Source organism: Eurosta solidaginis, chromosome 1, assembly GCF_040869045.1.
Source record: "Eurosta solidaginis isolate ZX-2024a chromosome 1, ASM4086904v1, whole genome shotgun sequence".
NCBI classification, from domain to species: domain Eukaryota; kingdom Metazoa; phylum Arthropoda; class Insecta; order Diptera; family Tephritidae; genus Eurosta; species Eurosta solidaginis.
This window is the reverse complement of record NC_090319.1, coordinates 66,957,131-66,977,205: the sequence shown is the minus strand read 5'-3', so window position 1 is coordinate 66,977,205 and position 20,075 is coordinate 66,957,131. Positions and strand designations below refer to the sequence as shown.

The 20,075-nt window shown below is 32.9% G+C and overlaps 1 protein-coding gene across 9 annotated transcripts in view; it reads right to left on the bottom strand.

Annotated features, from left to right (window-relative positions):
- The window catches only part of E2f1 (E2F transcription factor 1), a 269,882-nt gene that overhangs the window by 9,939 nt on the left and 239,868 nt on the right, over positions 1-20,075 (bottom strand). For all 9 annotated transcript variants that reach the window (XM_067757843.1, XM_067757839.1, XM_067757823.1 and 6 more), the window contains 2 exons: positions 10,267-11,724; positions 9,265-10,161 (listed from right to left, as the gene is read on the bottom strand). In XM_067757843.1, coding sequence (XP_067613944.1) covers positions 9,265-10,161; positions 10,267-10,836 — 1,467 coding nt within the window. In that variant the 5' untranslated portion in view covers positions 10,837-11,724. The remainder of the gene's footprint in view (positions 1-9,264; positions 10,162-10,266; positions 11,725-20,075) is intronic.

Here is a 20,075-nt window from a genome sequence, read left to right as displayed (position 1 = left end):
AAAAAGTTAACTTTGAAACAAAATTGTTTAAATATTTTCGTTTTCTTTAGTAATATAAATAAAAAATTTCAAAAATTTGATTAAACACTTTCTAACGTTTTGGAAATTTATTCCAAACAATTTTAATAATATTTGTATTCATAAAATTTCAAGTTTAAATAAAAAAAATATATATATAAAACTTTGGGATATTCGAACAAAAATATTAAGATTTTCTGATTTTGTAAAATGTGCATAACATATCTATTAATTATGCGAAAATCCAAACAAAGCAAATTTAATATTTTTTCGAACTTTTTGATTTTTTTAAATTTCAAAAACCTCAATTTTTTTATAATATAATAGAATTTGCAGTATTTCTTAAAGTTCTAAAACTTAATTGAAAATCGCAATATATATTTTCCAAATCTTCCTTATTTTTTGTACAAACTTAAAAATTTTGTGAAAAAAAGTTTAAAAATTAGATACTTCGTTTCGGACTAACGTATGTATGTACATATGTAGTTTTTATAATTTAAAAGAAAAAATTTTTCGTTACGAAAATTTTAACGTTAAAGTGGTTTAGAAAATTTGAACAAAATTGTCCAAATTTTGCCAGTATCGTCCAGAAAGAAATAAAACGAAGAAAAACATCACAAAAAAAAAAAATAATAATAAAAGAAATAATAATTTCAGAAATTTTGGTTCTAAATTTTCATGATGAATAGGGACAGCCAATAATAAATTGAAAACATTTTCGTTTCTATAAAAGAGTTTAAACATTTTTGTGAAAAGTTTTGAGTTTGTAAAACTATGTAAAATAATTGAGCTAGCTTCCTAAGTGTTATTAAAAAAATTTTAAGTTTAAAATAATGTAGTATTGAACATATTTTAGAACTTATGAAAAAATGTACAACTTTCCATGTTTTATTAAAAAAATTGTAAAGTTCAAACTACAAAAGTATAAAAAAATTTTAGAAATTCAAAAAAAAAAAATATAGTTCCATTATTTTATAACAAACTTAGAAGAACATTATAACATCAAAATACACAGCTTTTGACAGTTTTTTATTAATTTATTTTAAATTATTATTATTTTTTAAAAATTTATTTTAAATGACAAAATCTTAAATTTTTTTTATAATAATTTGAATTTATTTAAAAATTTACGAATATGTTATCATTTTTTAAATCTATATTCATAAAAATGAATTTGTGTACGAAGGTACGCTCAAAACTTAAAACGGGCTATAGCGTTTTTAATAAAGTTGTCTCTGTTATTTTCGATCTAATTCAGGGATCATTAACGGGATTTTTTTTTAAACCGCAATTGAAAAATACTTAAAAACGGTTTGACTGATTTCAATAATTTTTCTTTTCCTTTATTCAATCGGACTAAGTGTACATTTATAGCAAAAAAACATTTTGAAAATGCTCAGTTTATAAATATTTTTGCTAATACAACTAATTTGGCTGTTATCAATGCTGCTACTTTCGCGGTTTTTATAGCTTTTTAAATTTACATTTTTCCACACAACCAGTGTTGCCGCTCACATATTTTTCTTTGTACCAAAAAACCGACCAAAACGCTTTTGAGAGTACCCAAATAAACGGTTTCCCAATTGTGATCTTTTATGTATATATAGGTTAGGCGATGGACTCTTAAGCTAATTAATCGATTTCAATCAAATTTGCACACCGTGTTCAGTTTGATCCAACTTGAAGATAGAATAGCGTTCCTAAGAAGTTTCTTTCCAGGAAGTGGACCAGGGATCGATCTATTCGAATAAATTCTATTCACGGTTCGATATGCCTGAAATTTGGTATATAGATAGCCCTTTGCCTAGATTAGTATTTATGCCACTCTTTTTCAGGAAATGGAGCAGAGACTGACTGGGAGTGACACTGAGACTGGGACTGAGATTGGAACTGGGACTTGGGGTGGGACTGGGGCTGCGAAAAAGGGATGGAGAAGAACTAGAGAGAAGAGAAAAGAGGGAAGGAGAAAGAGATAGAGTTAGAGGTAGGCGAAAATAGAGATATGGATAGATGGAGCGCAAAAGAAGTGAGGGAAAAAACGGAGAGGGCGAAAGAGATGCAGAAAAAGCGAAAGGTAGAGGGAAGAGTGAATAAAAATATAAGGAAAAGGGGGAGAGAAGCGAAGGGAGAATAAGAGGTAAAAACTGTTTAAAAGTTATGCAGATCGACCAATGCTAGGGCAGAGTAACGTCTGTAACGTTAGTCTTAAATATAAAAAATAATTTCAAGCTTTTTACACGGCAATTGCAAATCAAGCAAAATTTCGAAAAATTAAAAACTTTGTTTATAAAATTTTCAAAAATGCTTAATTAATTTTTTTTGTTAATAAGTTCTATAGTGTTTAAGGTAAACTAAAAAAAGGTTTTGCAAATTTAATAAAATTTCCTAAAGTAAAGGTCTATATATGATAATTTTTGAATAAAAGTTCTAAACTTTTAAAACTGCAATGCACTCTGGAGAAATGTTCAAAAATGTGTTTTGTTCACAAAATCTTCAACATTTTGATAAAAAGTAAAGTTTTTTTTAAATTTGTAGACTGTGCAATTAAGAAAAAAAATTGTTTCTATATATTTTCACATTCTTACAAAAAAGTTAAATTATTTGTTTATTTTATTTAAATGTTCTACACCTTTTCCAGTTTAAGTTCAGAGATTTACAATTCTGAGCTTGAATTGTAATTTACAAAGCTTAAACTGAAAAACGTGGGGACCTTTTTTCGTCAAACTAAAAATTTTTATGGAAAAAATTCGGTTTACATATTTTGAAAAATTCGATAAAATTTCGCAATAATTTCAAAAATGGTTTAAACATTTTACAAAAGGACAAAATTTGAACCTTTTTGAAAAAAAAAAGCTCTAAAACATCAATAGACTCATAGTGAATACAGTTTGCCAATACATGAAGTCTGAACAAATTTCTAATATCTCTTGCTATTGCATTACCCAACACTGTACAAATGTGCATGAACTTTCGTACTTAGATATATACACCCCACGACGTACGATAAATCGACATGTTCTATAAACGTTCGACAAACGCATAGTAGCAAAAAGGCAGTGGCGTAGTTGGATTAGCTACTTCATGGGAGTACATAAATTTGGTGTGAAAAGAGAATTCAGTTTTTCTGATAATTTAACTGTTTAAGTCATATAAAAATATACATAATATACATTGAATCAAAACTTTATTTTTTTTTAATTTAAATGTTGTAATGTAAATTAAGCGACAGCTGTTATCTTGTAAATCTTTTAATAAGTCTTTTCCCCCGGGGGTGGCTTTTATTTTGGCTGGACGCTTAAATAACAAACGAACTAGCAATGCAAAAAACTATTGATAAACTTAGTTCTTGAATTAAACATATGTGTTATTACTCGTTAAACGACCTCATTATTTGGCACAAATATGTATGTCATTCTGAAATTAGAACAACAAAAATTTAGACCAGTGGATATACTATTTTGCTCTAAGAACTAAAGAGGCTTTTAATTTTTTTGGGATTGAATATTTAATCACGCTTCTATCTCTATTTTGTATTATGTCTGTTCGATACTTCGCTGGGAAATTAGAAAATTCAGTAGTAGAAACAGCGATTTTCCACATAATTTCCAAACAAGCAGAATGACCGAACTTTTAATAATTTAAATTGTATAAACGCATATTTGAAAAATTTACTTTCACACCTAAAAAACATAGCTTTCAATCCGCTTAAGAAGCAAAAAGTATGTTTTTTGAAACGGTCTAAAGTATGCTCATATATAAACGTATTTTTAGAAATGATATGTCGGCTCTTGGCCAAAGCATCTAACTCTCCACTCGATACCTGCACGTTTTTGCCTTTGATTGCATTTTAATTTTATTTGCGGTGCTGTCACTGGCCGCCACTGTGAGTGATAAAATATTTGCAGATAAATGTATGAAGGGTGTGCGAAAATCGGTACACCGAAGGAACATTATTGAATGTTAATATCCTTGAAAAGCTATTGATTACACTGTAAGAATGAAAAAATTTTCACACGAGAGCGCAGACAGGTAGATTTAGCTCATGGGAGTAGAATACGAATCTGCCTTTCATTTCTCTTGTCTATATTAGCTAAATTTTGCAAAAGATTATTGAAAGTTTCTCTTATTACTATTTTGTTCGTGTACTTTTATCGTGAGTAACTCTCTTCTCTGGAAATGGAGCAGGTAGTTTGAAAGTTTGGCATTTTTTAGCATAAATTTAGTACAAGCAGATATGGATATGGAACAAGGCCGCGGGCGCTGATGGATTGCCTGTGGAGCTATTCAAATACGGCGGCGAGGAGTTGGTAAGGCGCATGCATCAGCTTCTTTGCAAAATATGGGCGGACGAGTGCATGCCCGACGATTGGAATCTAAGTGTTCTTTGTTCAGTTCACAAGAAAGGGGATACTGTAAACTGCGCCAACTATCGCGGAATCAGCCTTCTTAATATCGTATATAAGGTCCTGTTAAGTGTATTGTTCGAAAGATTGAAGCCCACCGTGAATCAGCTGATTGGACCTCATCAGTGCAGCTTCAGATCTGGCAAATCTTCGAAAAAGCAGCGAAAAAAGAATCGACACACATCACCTCTTCGTCGATTTTAAAGCCGCCTTCGACAGCACGAATGGGAGCTGCCTATATGCGGCTATGTCTGAATTTGGTTTCCCCGCAAAAATTATACGGCTGTGCAAAATGACGTTGAGCAACACCATCAGCTCAGTCAGAATTGGAAAGGATCTCTCCGTGCCGTTCGAAACTAAACGAGGTTTCAGACAGGGTGACCCCCTATGCGATTTCTGTAATTTGATGCTGGAGAAAATTATACTAGCTGCAGAACTTAACCGCTCTCGAGCAATATTCTATAAAAGCATGCAATTACTGGCATATGCTGATGACATTTATATCATTGGCCTAAACACCCGCGCCGTTACTTCTGCTTACTCCATACTGGAAAAAGAAGTGGTAAAGATGGGTTTGATGGTGAATGGGGACAAAACGAAGTACCTGCTGTCATCGAGCAAAGAGTCAGCGCATACGCCCCTTGGCAACCACGCTACTGTTGGCAGCCATAATTTCGAAATAGTAAAAGACTTCGTTTATTTGAGAACCAGCATCAACACTAACAACAACATCAGCTCTGAAATCCAGCGAAGAATCACTCTTGCCAATAAATGCTACTTTGGACTAGGTAGGCAATTGAAAAGTAAAGTCCTCTCTCGGCAAACGAAAATCATACTCTACAAGTCACTTATCGTACCCGTCCCGCTATATGGTGCAGAAGCATGGACCATGACATCAGATGAAGCGGCTATGGGAGTGTTCGAGAGAAAAGTTCTTCGAAAGATTTATGGACCTCTACGCGTTGGCGTTGGCGAGTACCGAAGAAGATTTAACGATGAGCTGTACAAGCTCTACGCAGACATCAATAGTCCAGCGAATTAAAACGCAGCGGCTGCGCTGACTAGGCCATGTTATGCGAATGAAAGATGACGCTCCGGCCAAGAAAGTGTTTCTATCGGAACCCGCCTATGGAAGCAGAGGTAGAGGGCGGCCCCCACTCCGTTGGAAGGACTAGGTGGAAAACGATTTAAACTCCCTTGGTGTGACCGATTGGCGCCGGATGGCGGAGCGACTGGCGCGCCTTGTTGGACGGCCATAACCGTTTAGACGGTTAAGCGCCAATTAAGTAAGTAAGATATGGAATCGTAACATACGATCACGGATCGAAAACTATTTCCACTCAAGCGATAAAAGTTGGGCTATCTAACTATTAAAAAAATAATATATTGTGGATCTAGTGAGTACGCGTTGTCCCTAGTTCACATATTTCATTAACCCGATACACCATTTCGGAGCTATTGTGTTTTAAAAAACGGTATTCGATCCCGGATCATATGTTACGATTCGGCCCCAGGTTTCTATTTTATGCTTTCATATTTTTCAATGAAAAGGCTCCCTGATGAAGATGCAAAGTTGCATCGAAACGCGTAGAAAAAAAAAACAAACAATTGTTTGTTTAATAAGATCGACCTTAAAGCTCCATAAACAACAATAATAAATTCGCAACTCTGGCCTAGCAAAAAAATTGAACATATTGGAATCAAAGTTTAGATCATAATCATCACTGATTCATGTAAAAGTGGCATACAAATTCAAAAAGGCATGATGCCACCCTAATGTAGATGTATGCTAGTACACATATATATATTTGGGGACTTGAAATAGAGTTAATTTAATATCTCTTTCAGTCGTGTATTTTATTATGACGAGAAATACTAAATATAAATTGTCAAAGCAAAAAGGAGTGCTGCGCTTTAATGTACTACAAATATGTTGCTTTTCTTTTGACAAACGTATCAAAAATATATTTCAATTTTGTTTGACGCATGTTTTGTGATGCTTTTGCATATTTCAATATGTCTGGGTCGACAGATTTTATTTTTTGCATGCCGTTGTAAGGAGGCGAAAAATTGAATTGAGTTTTGTTCAAATTGTGGGAAATTCACGCGCGGCTGGTTTCTAATACTAAGACAGAGGTTCACGCTACTAAACAATGTCCACGAAATGTAAACATTTATGTGTTTGATGCTCACAGTGGGTTCTAACCCACGACACCTAACGCAGCAAACACAAAAATAAAAGTGGCAATTTTTTATCAAATTGGAAATTGTAACTATGCAAACCAGTCTACAAAACGTCTTCGAATAATATCAAAAAATCGAGAAATTTTCGAACATTTTGTTTGGTTTTCTGAAATTTTTGAGTATGCAGTTTTGTAGCCCAATCAATATTAGTCTACGAAAGCACAAGTTATAGATCTCTCAAAAATCACATTGATTTTTAAAAATTTTATTTCCGAAGGTTGTTTCAGATTTTCTTCATATAAAAAATAAAACGAAGTAAACATAAAGCACCCTTCGAAAAAAAAATTTCAAAAATCAATGCGATTTTTGAGAGATCTATAATTGGTATTTTATTACAACACTGCATGCTCAAAAAATTCAGAGAACTCCAGAGAAAAAAAAACCGTAATTTTCGTAAAATTGTCACTCATTTTCGAATTTTTCGCAAATCGTATTTGAGATTGGCTTGCATAGTTTCAGCTAACAAATTCATGTAAGTTTTTCCTTAAAATATTGCAAAAAAAAATTTAATTGACAATATTTGATCAAAATTGCCACTGCTATTTTTCTGTTCGCTGCTGTAAGTACTTCGGTTGGTTCTAGGCGTATGTGTAACTTTTTAGAATTTCTTTGCAAGATTTCCATTGTATTCTATTTATAAATGTGTAATTACTTAATAATCCCGTGTCCGAACTCTCCACTGGCCTTGGGACGAGCCAGATGAAAATTAACTTCCAATGAAAAGCAAAAGCAAACCTCAGATCGGAATAAAATTTTCTAATGACGACCACGGCAACTTGTTTATCGACACTTTTTGTGAGAAACCTGAAAAGATGTACGATGACTGTCCCCGCCCCCGCCATAACATAAAAATCATACTTGGCGATAGTAACGTTCAAGGATGGGGTTTTTGGTCATGCAGCCAGAAAATTCAACCTCCCAAGTTCCGGATACACCAAGCTACCTGGTTGTCTTTATATCTGTGCAGCGAAGAAATTGCACGCAGTGACACAGATGGAACGATTACTCGCTTAGCGCAAGTTTCGTCGTGACGATGTAATCAAACAGTGGGAGCATATTTCAAAAATATTACGTGCCGCCGCTGCGGCTATCACAGAGTCCAAGCGAGTTCGGCAAAACGACTGTAAGGAGTGTTAAGAAGAGTTATTGTGCTGGCTGATAAGAATAATATCTAAAAAATATTTACCAGAAAATTCGACAAATGGTAAACGACGAACAGGGCGTATTTAAGTTATGAATGACATTATTCTCCTCATTGATAGATAGCGAAGGAGTGGACGTATCCGATACCCCGATTTCTGACAATGGAATATATTTTCCACCACCCAACTGGGAGACGACGAACTAACGCCCGAGTTGCTCGAAGACGGAGCGGAGGAGTTAGAAAAGACCGCTTCATACATCAGACTGTTATATGTACATAAAAACGCTGGATGCTCCCCTACCAAGGGCTATCATTTCAGCTTCTCCAACCCAATTGTGAACCTCACCTACCCCTGGCGAATCCTGTTATTTTAACAACTGAGGCTCTGGCGGCCCCAAGTTCCTCATGGATCTAGGGGATGGGAGGGCGGTTTGGCCTTGAAGTTTTCATGAGTTCGTACGTAATCGTTCCCGAGATGGTTGGGCTGGTGCCTTGATGGTGCTTGTTCCCCGCAAAGTAGCATCAACATCGAGGCCTTCGGGGAGTGTCCTTATCACTACAACAACAAAATTTCAGTGTCATTGCTACAAGAGGAAGAAGACCATGCGTCAACTTTTACGTAAAGTATAGCCATACAAAGCGTTTCCTCCAACCGCGATTATATCGCATATAAGTTTCTATATACCCAAGCCGACGATCTATTGGATCTTATGTTTGTGGTTTTAGACTTGGTAGTTCTACCATCGATACATCAACTCCTGTAGAATATCTACGATATGGGAGTCGACACGCACAGTACCTTTATCGACTTCCAGAGGACAGCGCGAAAAGGAGTTGCTTGGATGACGCTATTTCTGAACTTAAGTTCCCTGCAAGGCTAATAAGGCTTTGTCGAAGAACTTTGCAGAGCGATTCGCAATCAAACGAGACAAAAGATAAGGCGACATCATAACGTGCAATTTTTCTAAATTGATGCTGAAGATGATAATTCTATATAGAGGCCAAAAGTTGGGTCTAGTGGTAAGCTAGGGGAAGGCGATGTAAACTTAATCTGGGAACGCGCATTAATAATGGAAGCAAAGTCAGCTTAGCGGTCAACACACTCACTCTTGCTAATAAGTGCTTTGTTAACTGAGGTTTTGTCTGGAGCATGACATGCGGATGAATGCGACCGGAATGACCGAGAAAATACTTCAATCCAAAGAAGCACTTGGTGGCAAAAGTGATTCCACTTGGGTCTCCGGTGATGTTTTGCAATGGCGTTTATTTTAATTATAAAGGGATGACTTGATTGAAGTTGTCTTGTTTTACCATGAAGGCAAATTGGACATGAGCTAGCTTCGTTCTGTTGGTTACACCTTAAATAATGGGATGTTAAAAACGTTCTTAAACTAAATATTTTCTCTATATTACATTATTCAAACCTAATACGAAAAAACATAAACGAAAACTCACCACAAGTTTGGCTTCTGGTGGCGCCTTTATTACAATTATTATTTGATCCTTAAACAGATCGACACTCTTCAAATCGGTATGCGTCACATATGCCAGCTGATTGTTATTCGATATTTCCGTGCTTAACTCTTCACGTATTTGATCGATTAACATATTTAAATGATTCTCCTTTTGTTCGAGCCTTTCATTTTCCAATTGCATGTCACGCGTACGATCCGAACTCACCAATGAATTGCCACATTTCCATTGAATATTATTTTTCGATTTCTTTTCCAATATGCCAATGCCTTCCAATACATTCGTGATATCATAAATGCGTCGTTTTTGCACTAACAACTTTGCGGACGCATCATTTAGATCTACCACACCGTCCGGTGAGCCTTGCAGCAAATCAACAAATTTTTTCGTTAATATGCCAAGTGAGGTATCGGCTCGATTACCTTCTGGTGTACGTTTTGAGGCGGGTAATAAAGAGGAGACGGATGATGAGTTTGTGCCCGTTTTATATGCAATCGATGATGAGGTCGATGACGCAGACGATGGCGGACGTGGTGGTGGTTGTGGTGAGGGTGCAGGTGTAATAAAATGCAAATTAGACGCTGTCGACGTCGCTGAGGTGGCAACACGATGTTGTTGTTGTTGTGATTGCGAGTGCTGCTGCTGTTGTTGTGAGCTAGTTATGTTGTTGCTGTTACTATTGTTGTTGCTGCTGGCGGAACGCGCCACCAATTGTTGCTGTTTAGTGGATTTATGTTGGAATTGTTGTGAACGTGGTGGCTGTTGTTGCACCACAACAACATTACTTGCAAATTCACCACTTCCACTTGACTGTTTGGCTTGTTTCTTAGGATGACTGCTTTGTTCGGCAACAGTTGTGGGATTGCGTCGTTTCACTTGCTGCAATTGTTGCAGCGAGAATATAAATAATACGAGAGCGAGAAAAAGAGAAGTAGATAAGTTAAATACATTTTAATTGGAAAGTATGTATCATAGCCCACATACCTTGTAGTATTCCGTTATGTGTGGTGTGGAATCTGTTGGATTTCTACTCGCTACCGTTGACGTATATTTGCCGGTGAATTGTGGCATACCCGTCGTCCCCGCCGCCGCCGCTGCACCAGTTGTTGAAGAGTTTGCATTAGACGATACTGATGAGGAAGTTGAGGGCGCTTGCTTCAACGTCACGCCATAGCCATGATCCAGCAGATGTGTTGCTGTTGACGCTAAAGCCGCGCTACTGATCACTTGTGTCTTTTGTTGCCGTTGTTGGTGTTCCACACCCGGCAACATCATCATCGATACTGGCGATGACGAACCGGAAGATGATGACATCGCCACAAATGCTGAATTGGAATTGCGTTTGAGGTTGTTGTTGCTGTTGTTGCCACTAGGTGTGGTGTCGACCATATCGTAGGAGAGTTGACGCACAGCTGATTTGATGACGACATGTGGGATAGCATTGTTATTGTTAGTGCTATTGTTGCTGCTGTTATTGCTATTGTTGTTAAACGCTGTGCCGGTTGCTGCTGATGTCGTGGCTGTGGCTGCTGCAGCTATAAAATATTTGGGCATTTTTGTGCAGTCAGACCTTTTTAGGGGGTACGCGGCAGCGCGTGTTTGTCTGTGAAGACTAGATGCAGCGAGTGCACGCACGCGTTTCAGATGTGGATGTGTGATTTCTTGTAAGTTTATGCTCTGCTGCTTGAGTGCCAAGAAAATTCGGTTGTTGTTGTTTATTAATTTTTTAAGTTCTTAAAGTAGCTAGACTTGTTATTTCGTTTACTTGTGCCGAATTCAGGGTAGACTATATTTTTTTTTACTAAATTTTATAATTTTTTTTAAATAATTTAATTGATTTTTTTATTTTGTTAATAATTACTTTTTTTTAGGTTTTGTTTTCAAATTTTATTTTTCTCTTTGTTTTGCTTGCTCTTCACATTAGTTTTAGAAACTCTTTACTTAAAAAAAAAATATATATATGTATGTATGCATGTAGATATTCTATTTTAATTGTGATATTTCCTTCCTACTTTCCGACTCATGTGTTCTGCTTCTTCTTACTTATTTTGGCTTTGTTGGATTAGGGTTTTAATTTATTTTCTATTTCCTATTACATATTTATCTTCAGTGCTTAGTGCTCTCAATTCTCTTTTTTAAGCGGGCGGTTGTGTTGCTCTTAATGTGCGCGGTTCTTTTGTATGCTTTAGCTTTTTCCGCTTATTCTTATCATCATTGTTATAGCGTGATTTGAATTTATTTGATTTCTAAATAAAAACTTTAAGCTTCTTCTTTATCTTAGTACTTGCTTCTTCGTGCTCTCTTTACTTTACTTTTTACTTCTTTTCCATTGAGTTACTTGTAGATACTAGTTTTGTTGTTGTTGTAGTTGCAATTGATTTTTGTATTATTGTACTTAAAATTTTCTTATCCACTAATTTAGCACCTAAGGATTCTTTACATCTGAAATGAAACCAAGGAGAGGAGGAAAAATTTGTTTAAATATCATTTTGATGTTTAAGTTAAAAAAAAGCTTATAAAAGTGGATAACTTAATATGTTTAGATAAAACGCCATTATATGAATTCATCGATTCGATGAATACATCGATTTGTTGAATATGTTCATTAGGTGACTAGAAAAACGTCGAATTATTAAATTTTAAATTGTTTATGTTCGTTATTTGAGAAAATTATAAAGTTTTTGCGAAGAAAAATTTGATGAAATTTATTCATCGTACCAATGTAAGTATTAAAAATGGTTCATTTGAATAGTAAAGATTTGCGTTAATGCCTATAAAAGTTTTTTTATTCATTAGCGCCTATAAAACTTTGTTACAATGTATACATCGATTCGATTAATATATCGAATTACTTTAAACAGCAATTCAAAGAAATTTATTCATCACACCTCATGTACAGCTTTTACGCGCAATTTATGTTTATGTATCCATTTTTTATTATTAACACAAAATTACTTTTAGGATCAGGCAAATTCGAGCACACGGAAATGTTGTTATAATGCATCGATAAGAAGAACCGGAAGATTCATTGCATCGTTTTCATATTTAAATAAAAAAATTTTACGTTCGTCATTATGATGAATACATCGAATAGATGAAAACATAATTCAATTAATTCAAATTTATGTTAGTTATTGGTGAATATTTTCATATAGTTGAAATAAGAGTAAGGGTATCCAAACTGTAATTCAAAAACACGTATTCATCATATCAACATACATTTTTTTGTGCAACTTTGATTTGTCAACAGTGTTACTTCACTATGATGAATACAGTGATTATATCAATACGTCAATTCAATGAATTTTAATTTATTTACGCTAATTATTTGTGAATATTTTAACTTGAGCGAAGTAGTAACATGATTAACTTTGTTTAAACAGTAAATTAATTAAATTTATACATCTTGTAAGCGATTATGCATAAATTCCATGAATACGTCCCCTCAACGTACACATCGATGGATTAGAAGGATTCGTCGAATCCACGAATATTAATTGATTACAATGGATACATCGATTAGGTGAGTATATATACGTCGAATTTGTATTTAGGCTCGTTATTTCCTGATGTCAATATGAAAACTTGTTTTGGTTAATTTTATATACATAAAAAAAATGTAGTGCTAAAGAAAAGTATACCAAATTTGAATTTTATAATTCAAGGAAAAATTTATAAATTTAGTCAAAATCCTTTAACATTTCTGAACGAAGCTTTTAATAAATTTCTGTACATGCAGTTGGCTTCCCTATGTATATAATTCTAGCACATCATACTTAAACGCATTTACGGTTTAAATGTCAAATGACAATTAACATGGGAAAATATTTTCTCATCTGTTTTTTTTATATTTGGCTTTACTCAGTAATTATTTTTGATTTTTTTGTGTTCATTTATTGTGTTGCTATTTTTTTTACTCATATGCATTTTTATTTTTATTTCCTCTTTTGAACTCACTTCATTTTGCTTTCATTTGCATGGCGAAATTAGCAACGAAATTTCTACATACATGCGAACATTAGGGTACGCCTTATTTGATGGTGAGAACAATTTTTTGTTGAGCTACAAAACACGATATTGTTACAATGTCATCTTTTATTTCGGCCCAAGATCGTATAATTTTGAAAACATGTACGACATTGAGGGGACATTTTGAGATTATGACGGGATTCCTTCGAAATAGTTTTCCATCTTAGTTATAGATCACTTAAGAAGCATTTCAATTTCATTTCGGAATCAGCTTTCAGTACCATTGCTGAACAAAATTTTGTTTCTCCTGTGGATACTTGTCCTTCTTTGGAAAAAGTCTTGTTTCAGCATATATATTTTTTTGGACGATGTTGGGACACTTTTTGGAATATTTTAGGACCATTTTTAGAAAGTATTAATTTCAGTATTACTTTACATTGTTTCTGCCATCATTTTGGGACCATTTCTGGACTGTAAGAGAATCGTTTCGGGATAATTTAAGAGTATTTCAAGTTCATTTGTGGCTCTTTCGCACACAATTACCATTGAATTTAGGATTTATACGGATTCACTTCGGAATGGCTTTCGGCGTCAATAAGGGGTGCATTTCTGCAACGCTTGGAACAGTTTTCGGGATTATTATGTAATTAAATAATTAGGTTCATCTTTCGCGATGAAATTTTTTGCTTTTTCCCGGTCATATCATCTTTTGCCTATTTCGAAATCGCCACGGGATCACGTCTAGACCACTTTGGGTGCACTTAAAACTATTTCGGCAAAATTTTCGAAACTATTTTGGGAACATGTTCTTCCAAAGTGTTTAGACCAATTAGTCTGTTGCCAGCCTTGTCTAAGGTTTATGAGAAGCTATTAGCTAAGCAGATAATTGATTATATACATATATAATAATAACTTACTATCTGAGGTCCAGTCGGGATTCAGGAGAGGACATAGTTGCGCTACTGCCATGCTTAAGATTATTGAAGACATACACCCTGCCTATCACCGTAATGTACAGTACTTGTACTGTTAGATTTATCACAAGCTTTTGATACAGTTGACTTCAGAATACTTCTTCATAAGCTGGAAATAAACTATAACTTCAGCTCTTATGCTATAAAGCTAATCCAAAACTACCTCACAGCTCGATTTCAGCAAGTTCAATGCGATGATAATGTCTCAAACTTAAAGCTTATAACATCTGGTGCCCCACAAGGATCTATTTTGGGTCCAATAATATTGTTTACACTTTTTATTAACGACATAGTTCCTTGTTGCCAAAATACACCTTTACGCAGACGACACACAAATATACTTGTCACGCCCTATTGGGCTTACCGAAGACTTATTCGTCAGGCTGAATGAAGACTTATCACGCATAGGACATTGGATGCAACAAAAGCTAAGGTGCTAGCAATATCGAGCGCAACATGTGACGTGAACAGCCTTCCTGAAGTTATACTTAATGAAGACCAAATATTATTCCAAGACGTGGCCACCAATTTAGGCTTCAGAATTAACTCTAAATTAACTTGTGTTGACCATGTTAACCTTATGGTCGGTGAAAAATATAATACCCTTCGAAATTTGTACAGAACTGCCTATTTACTACCACGTGAAACAAAAATGAAGCTGGTCAAATCTCTTATAATTCCTCAAATTTCGTATGGGGAATTATATTCGGTAATCTTGATTCGTCTTCACATAATAAATTGCAACTTGCCTTAAAAAATGCTGCCCGTTTCGTTTTTTCTAAAAAGAAATTTAATCATATCTCTTCATATGCCGTACAAATTCTCGGAAGTGATGTTAATAACTTCTTAAAACATAGAAATCTATGCTTTTTGCATAAGCTACTTCATTCCAAAAATTCCCCTTACTTATTTGAAAAACGAAATTTGTGTCAGTCCACTCGGACCCTAAATCTATTGGTCCCTAATTTTAAATACACAACATCCATCCAACCATCAAGACTGTTCTTTGTCAGTACAATCTGTCTATGGACCTCACTTCCCTCCAAAACAAAAACTATTAAAAATGCAGGATGTTTCAAACTAGCAGCATTTTCTTTTCTTAACTCTTAAGTTACTCTAAATCTTTAAAGTTTTAAGTGAACGTATGATAATTTATACTATTGAAAATTTGTATGTATTTAACTTTTCTGTATTTATATATGTTATGTTATATCTTTAGATGAATAAGTAAATCTTTTTTGTAACATTTCCGTATAATAACTTAATCGGATTGATGTACTGCCTAAAAGACTAAGTCTTCCTTGTACAAACTCTAAATAAATAAAAAAAATGAATAAATAAACATTGTAGGATTAGTTCAGGATAGCTACGGTATTGCTTTCAAGGTCACTTCGAGATCATTTCGACATCGCTTCAGGATCGAAATCGATATCTAACGTTGAGCTTTTTCATATTTTATCGAGCGCTCTAGTAAAATGTTTAAAGTTTGCTTTAAAAGGATATAAGAAGAAGGTGTGGGGTTTATAATTCTGCTTAACTTATTTTAACTTTGTTAAATTAGAAAAATATAGATTTAAGTTATTTTTGAATTATAACATCAGAAAGAAATTATTAATGTATGTAATTTGAAAATATAGATTTATAATAAAAATCGGAATAATTACAATTTAAAAATTACATATAAAAATATTAAAATATATTAACCGGACAATATGGCGATCCTGCCTATTTAAAAAAAAACTGAAAAACGCAAAAAGTGCATGTGTAAACTTTTCAACGTTTTGTGTCTTCCGCAGATTTTTTTCTGAAATTTTGTGCTGGAATTTTTAATTCAAATTTTATATTTCCTTACTAAATTTTCTAGCTGTACTCTTGATTCATAGCACAAAACTTCTAAAACAAGGCGCACTCTAATGTACACACATAAATTAACTATATGTAGGTGAAAACGTAAAATGGCTAAAGTAAAAATTAAAAAAAAAACATATTTAAAAATTATACTCATGCAAATAGAATAATGATTATTGATTCATATATAGCAAGCAGCAAGATTTAAGTGCAACAGCAACAGAAGGAAAAGCTGGGCTCATAATAACAATCAAAGCAAGTAGAAGAGGAGTGTGAAAAAGCCTTAAAAACGACACACTGAAGTTAGCAACTATTAAGTGACTAGAAGTCAGTATGAATTTTTAAAACACTAGTTACGTTCCAATGACGCGTAAACCAGATACCGATAAAAATTTAACATGCAAATGCAACAACAACGTTGTGATCCTGATATTTATCTGGTTCAATTTCTGATCCGCATAGCAGTTCTGTTCGTTTCGTTTTCTGTAGTAGATTTTTTGACAGCTAACCACTTTTGAGTAGGTATCACTCATGGCTCAACTATATGGTTGGCTCATCTCTAAAGCAACAACATACCTTTGTTTAGATTGTCAAAATCAGCGTGTAGGTGTTAGAAGAATGGAAACATAAAACTTAGCAGCTTTTGTGTGTAGTAAGAAAATGTTGTCAATGTGTTGGTATCATTTGGAGTTTGCCATCTCCTTCTGACAATCCCTACTCCAGTGAAATAAAAAAGTAAAATCAGCTGATGAGATGAGCCAACCATATAGTTGAGCCATGATAGCAATGAAATAAATGTGTACATATGTGTATACATAAAAGATTTCGCCATATTTAAAAGCAAAAACACGGAAAGAGTAGACAACTTGAAGAAAATGTAAGGAAAATAAATAATTTGTTTACGTGCGAAACTATTTAAATGTTAATAATTCTATGAGTATCTTCATCTTTTGTGTACGCTTCTTCTTCTTATTTTCAACAAAGCAGATTTTTTATATTAGTGCTACCAGCTCTCATTAAGTTGATACATATCGTTCCAATGAGATTTTAGCGTGAGCCAGAGCTCGATAACTCCATGGAACGCTCCAAATATTACTCTATTTTACTATGTGTATATATATATATTTTAGAGGTCAGCCAACTTGGACACACAGTTTCAGTTAATAACACGATGAGATATGTTTCAAATATGAGTAAGCTTGTATGTAGTTAGCACATAAGACGTTGATATGTTAAGTGTTTAAGAACATATGCATAAAGTACATACATACTATGTTCTAGCAAAGAACAAGGCGAAGGTGGAGGAAGACATCCAAATGCTATCATTCGCATGTTAATTAGCAGAAAGGAAAGTATAAATTTTATTAAAAGCTATGCTCTCCCATACACGTACATATTAGGGCTGTGAACTGCATTCGGATTTTTCAACTATCCGTATAAACCGGATATTCGAATAACCGGATAACTAAGCAAAAAATCCGGCTATCCGGATATCCGCTGTTCGGCTATCCGGATACGTAAACGGAAAATCCGGATATCCGCATGTCCGGAATATAAAAGTTGAATATCTGCATATCAGAATTGAACGAAGCAAACGTCGAAAAATTATTCACAAAATATGTTTGTAGATTATTAAATTAACGTCAAAAACTAAAACGCTACAATTTTACAAACAAGTGAAAATAAGAACTGTGCCATTTGTTTATATATTGAAAAAACGCTGGTAATTGATTTAAATGCCCCACGAATTTATTGCTATTAATGTTAAATAAACATATATGGAACATCAATTTGCTGCTTTCACTGGATATCCAAAAATACGGTTATTAACCGGATCTTCATAAATCCGGATAGTTTCACAAACGAATATTATTTTATCCGTGCCAACGGATATCCGTATGGATATCCGGATATTCGAATATGCGGATAGTCTCAGCCCAAGTACATACATAAGTCAACAACAATGGTACAAGCATAATAAATTAATAGTTCCAAAGAAGAGAAATAAAGACACTTTATAAAAAAAATTGCTAACCTTATATGGTACAGCGGCTCTCAAAATTAAGTGTATGTAGCCCATAGACTCTGAAACTACTGGGTCGATTTTGTCCAAATTTGCACGACAGCTACATAAAACCTTGGAGAGTGTTCTTGTGAATGATTTTTTGCTTCAGAGAAAGGTATTTTCGAAACAAATTATTTTATTACGCGAATTGCTTGAAAATTGGTATGCGAAATTTTGATTTCTCAGCAAAAAAATTTGTTGGAGGAAAAAATGTTTTTACAAAAAAAAATTACTTTTAAAAACATTTTATGAATTTTCAGTTTTATGAAATTTGTATTTTTATTTTTTGTTATTTTTTAAGAAAGATTGAATATTATAATTTATATAAAGCTATGAAAAAAAGACATGAAAAATATTCACTTATCAGAAGCAAACAAAAAAACCTTTTTTGCTAAAAACATAGCAAAAATTGATTTTTGATTTGTCAGAAAAAATTGTTTTTTAATTTAAAAAGGAATTTATATTTCATCTAAGAAAAACTTATTACAAATCTTAATTTTTTAGTTTTGAAATTTAAAAAAAAATCAATTGAAGATTTCTTATGTATTAATTATGAAAGTTTATGAAAAACCCCTAAGGAAAACTTGGATTTGTCCGAAGCAATTTTTTTTAATATTTTTATTTTTTAAACCGTTTTTTAATTCTTCGATAGTTTTTTTACTTTTGATTGAAGATATCTATCTAGTTTATGAAAGAATATGAAGAAAAAAGGATCAGGAAATTTTTGACTTCTCTGAATACAAAATTCATTTTTATTGAAAACAAAATTAAACAAATAAAAAATATTATTTTATATTTGTTAGAAAAAATTGTTTATTGAACAAAATAAATATTTTTATTTTTAATTTTTAAATTTTTCTCTGAATAAGAAGTTGAATGACCATGAAAAAGAAAAAAATGTTTCGTTTTTGAATAAAAACCAAAGTTACTATTTTAGATGTTTTGTCAAAGAAAAATTTTGTTTCCAAAACAAATCGTTTTTTTTTTATAAAAATTTTTTTATTTTTTTGAAATTTTAAATATTTTCATGAAATTTTAAGATTTTTAAGATAGATGTGTAGTTTTTCAATATGAGAGAATATGAAAAAGAGTATGGATAAATTTTATTTTTGAGAAGAAAAAAATTGAGGTTTATTGAAAAGAAGCAAAATTATTTTTAGTAACATTTTCTTTATTCTAAGATTTTTCCCGAATTTTAAATGTTTATTTAAAAGAAATACTATTTACTTTAAGAAATAGTATATGAAATTCTTAGATTTTGTTTCGAATTCTGTCAAAAAAAGGATTCATTTTTAATTTTTTAAAAACAATTTTTGACATTTTGATTTCTTCCGTATTTGAAAAAAAAAAAAAAAAAACAATTTAAGATACGTGTGTAATTTTTACAATATAAGAAAGAGTATCGGGAAATTTCAGAAGAAAAAAGATTTTTTTTCGAATTATGTCAAAAACAAAAAGATTTCTTTTCAGAAAAAACAATTTTTATTTTTTGAAAAAAAAAAAAACAATTTAAGATATGCCTAAGTTTTATAATATAAGAGAGTATAAAAAAGTAGTATGGAGTGATTTATTTGTCAGAAGAAAACATTTTTTAATTTATGTAGTTTCGAAATTAAATCGATTGAAGATATAGTTTAGAATTATGAAACGTGACAAAATTCGATTACTCAAAAAACCAATTTTTGATAATGTTTACTTATATCAATATCATGTAAAAATTAAACAAAAAAAACCGTTCATTAAGAAAATAGCTGCGGAAAATAAAAAAAAACATTAAGAAAAAAATTGTTTTCATTAAAAAAACTATTTTTTTTTCATTGGGAAAAATATTTTTATTCTTTAAAAACTTTTTATTAATTCTTTTCAGAAATTCAAAGAAATTGATAATTTACTTAATGGGTCTTCCCTTCAAGGGGATAGAACGTAGTAAAGTAATT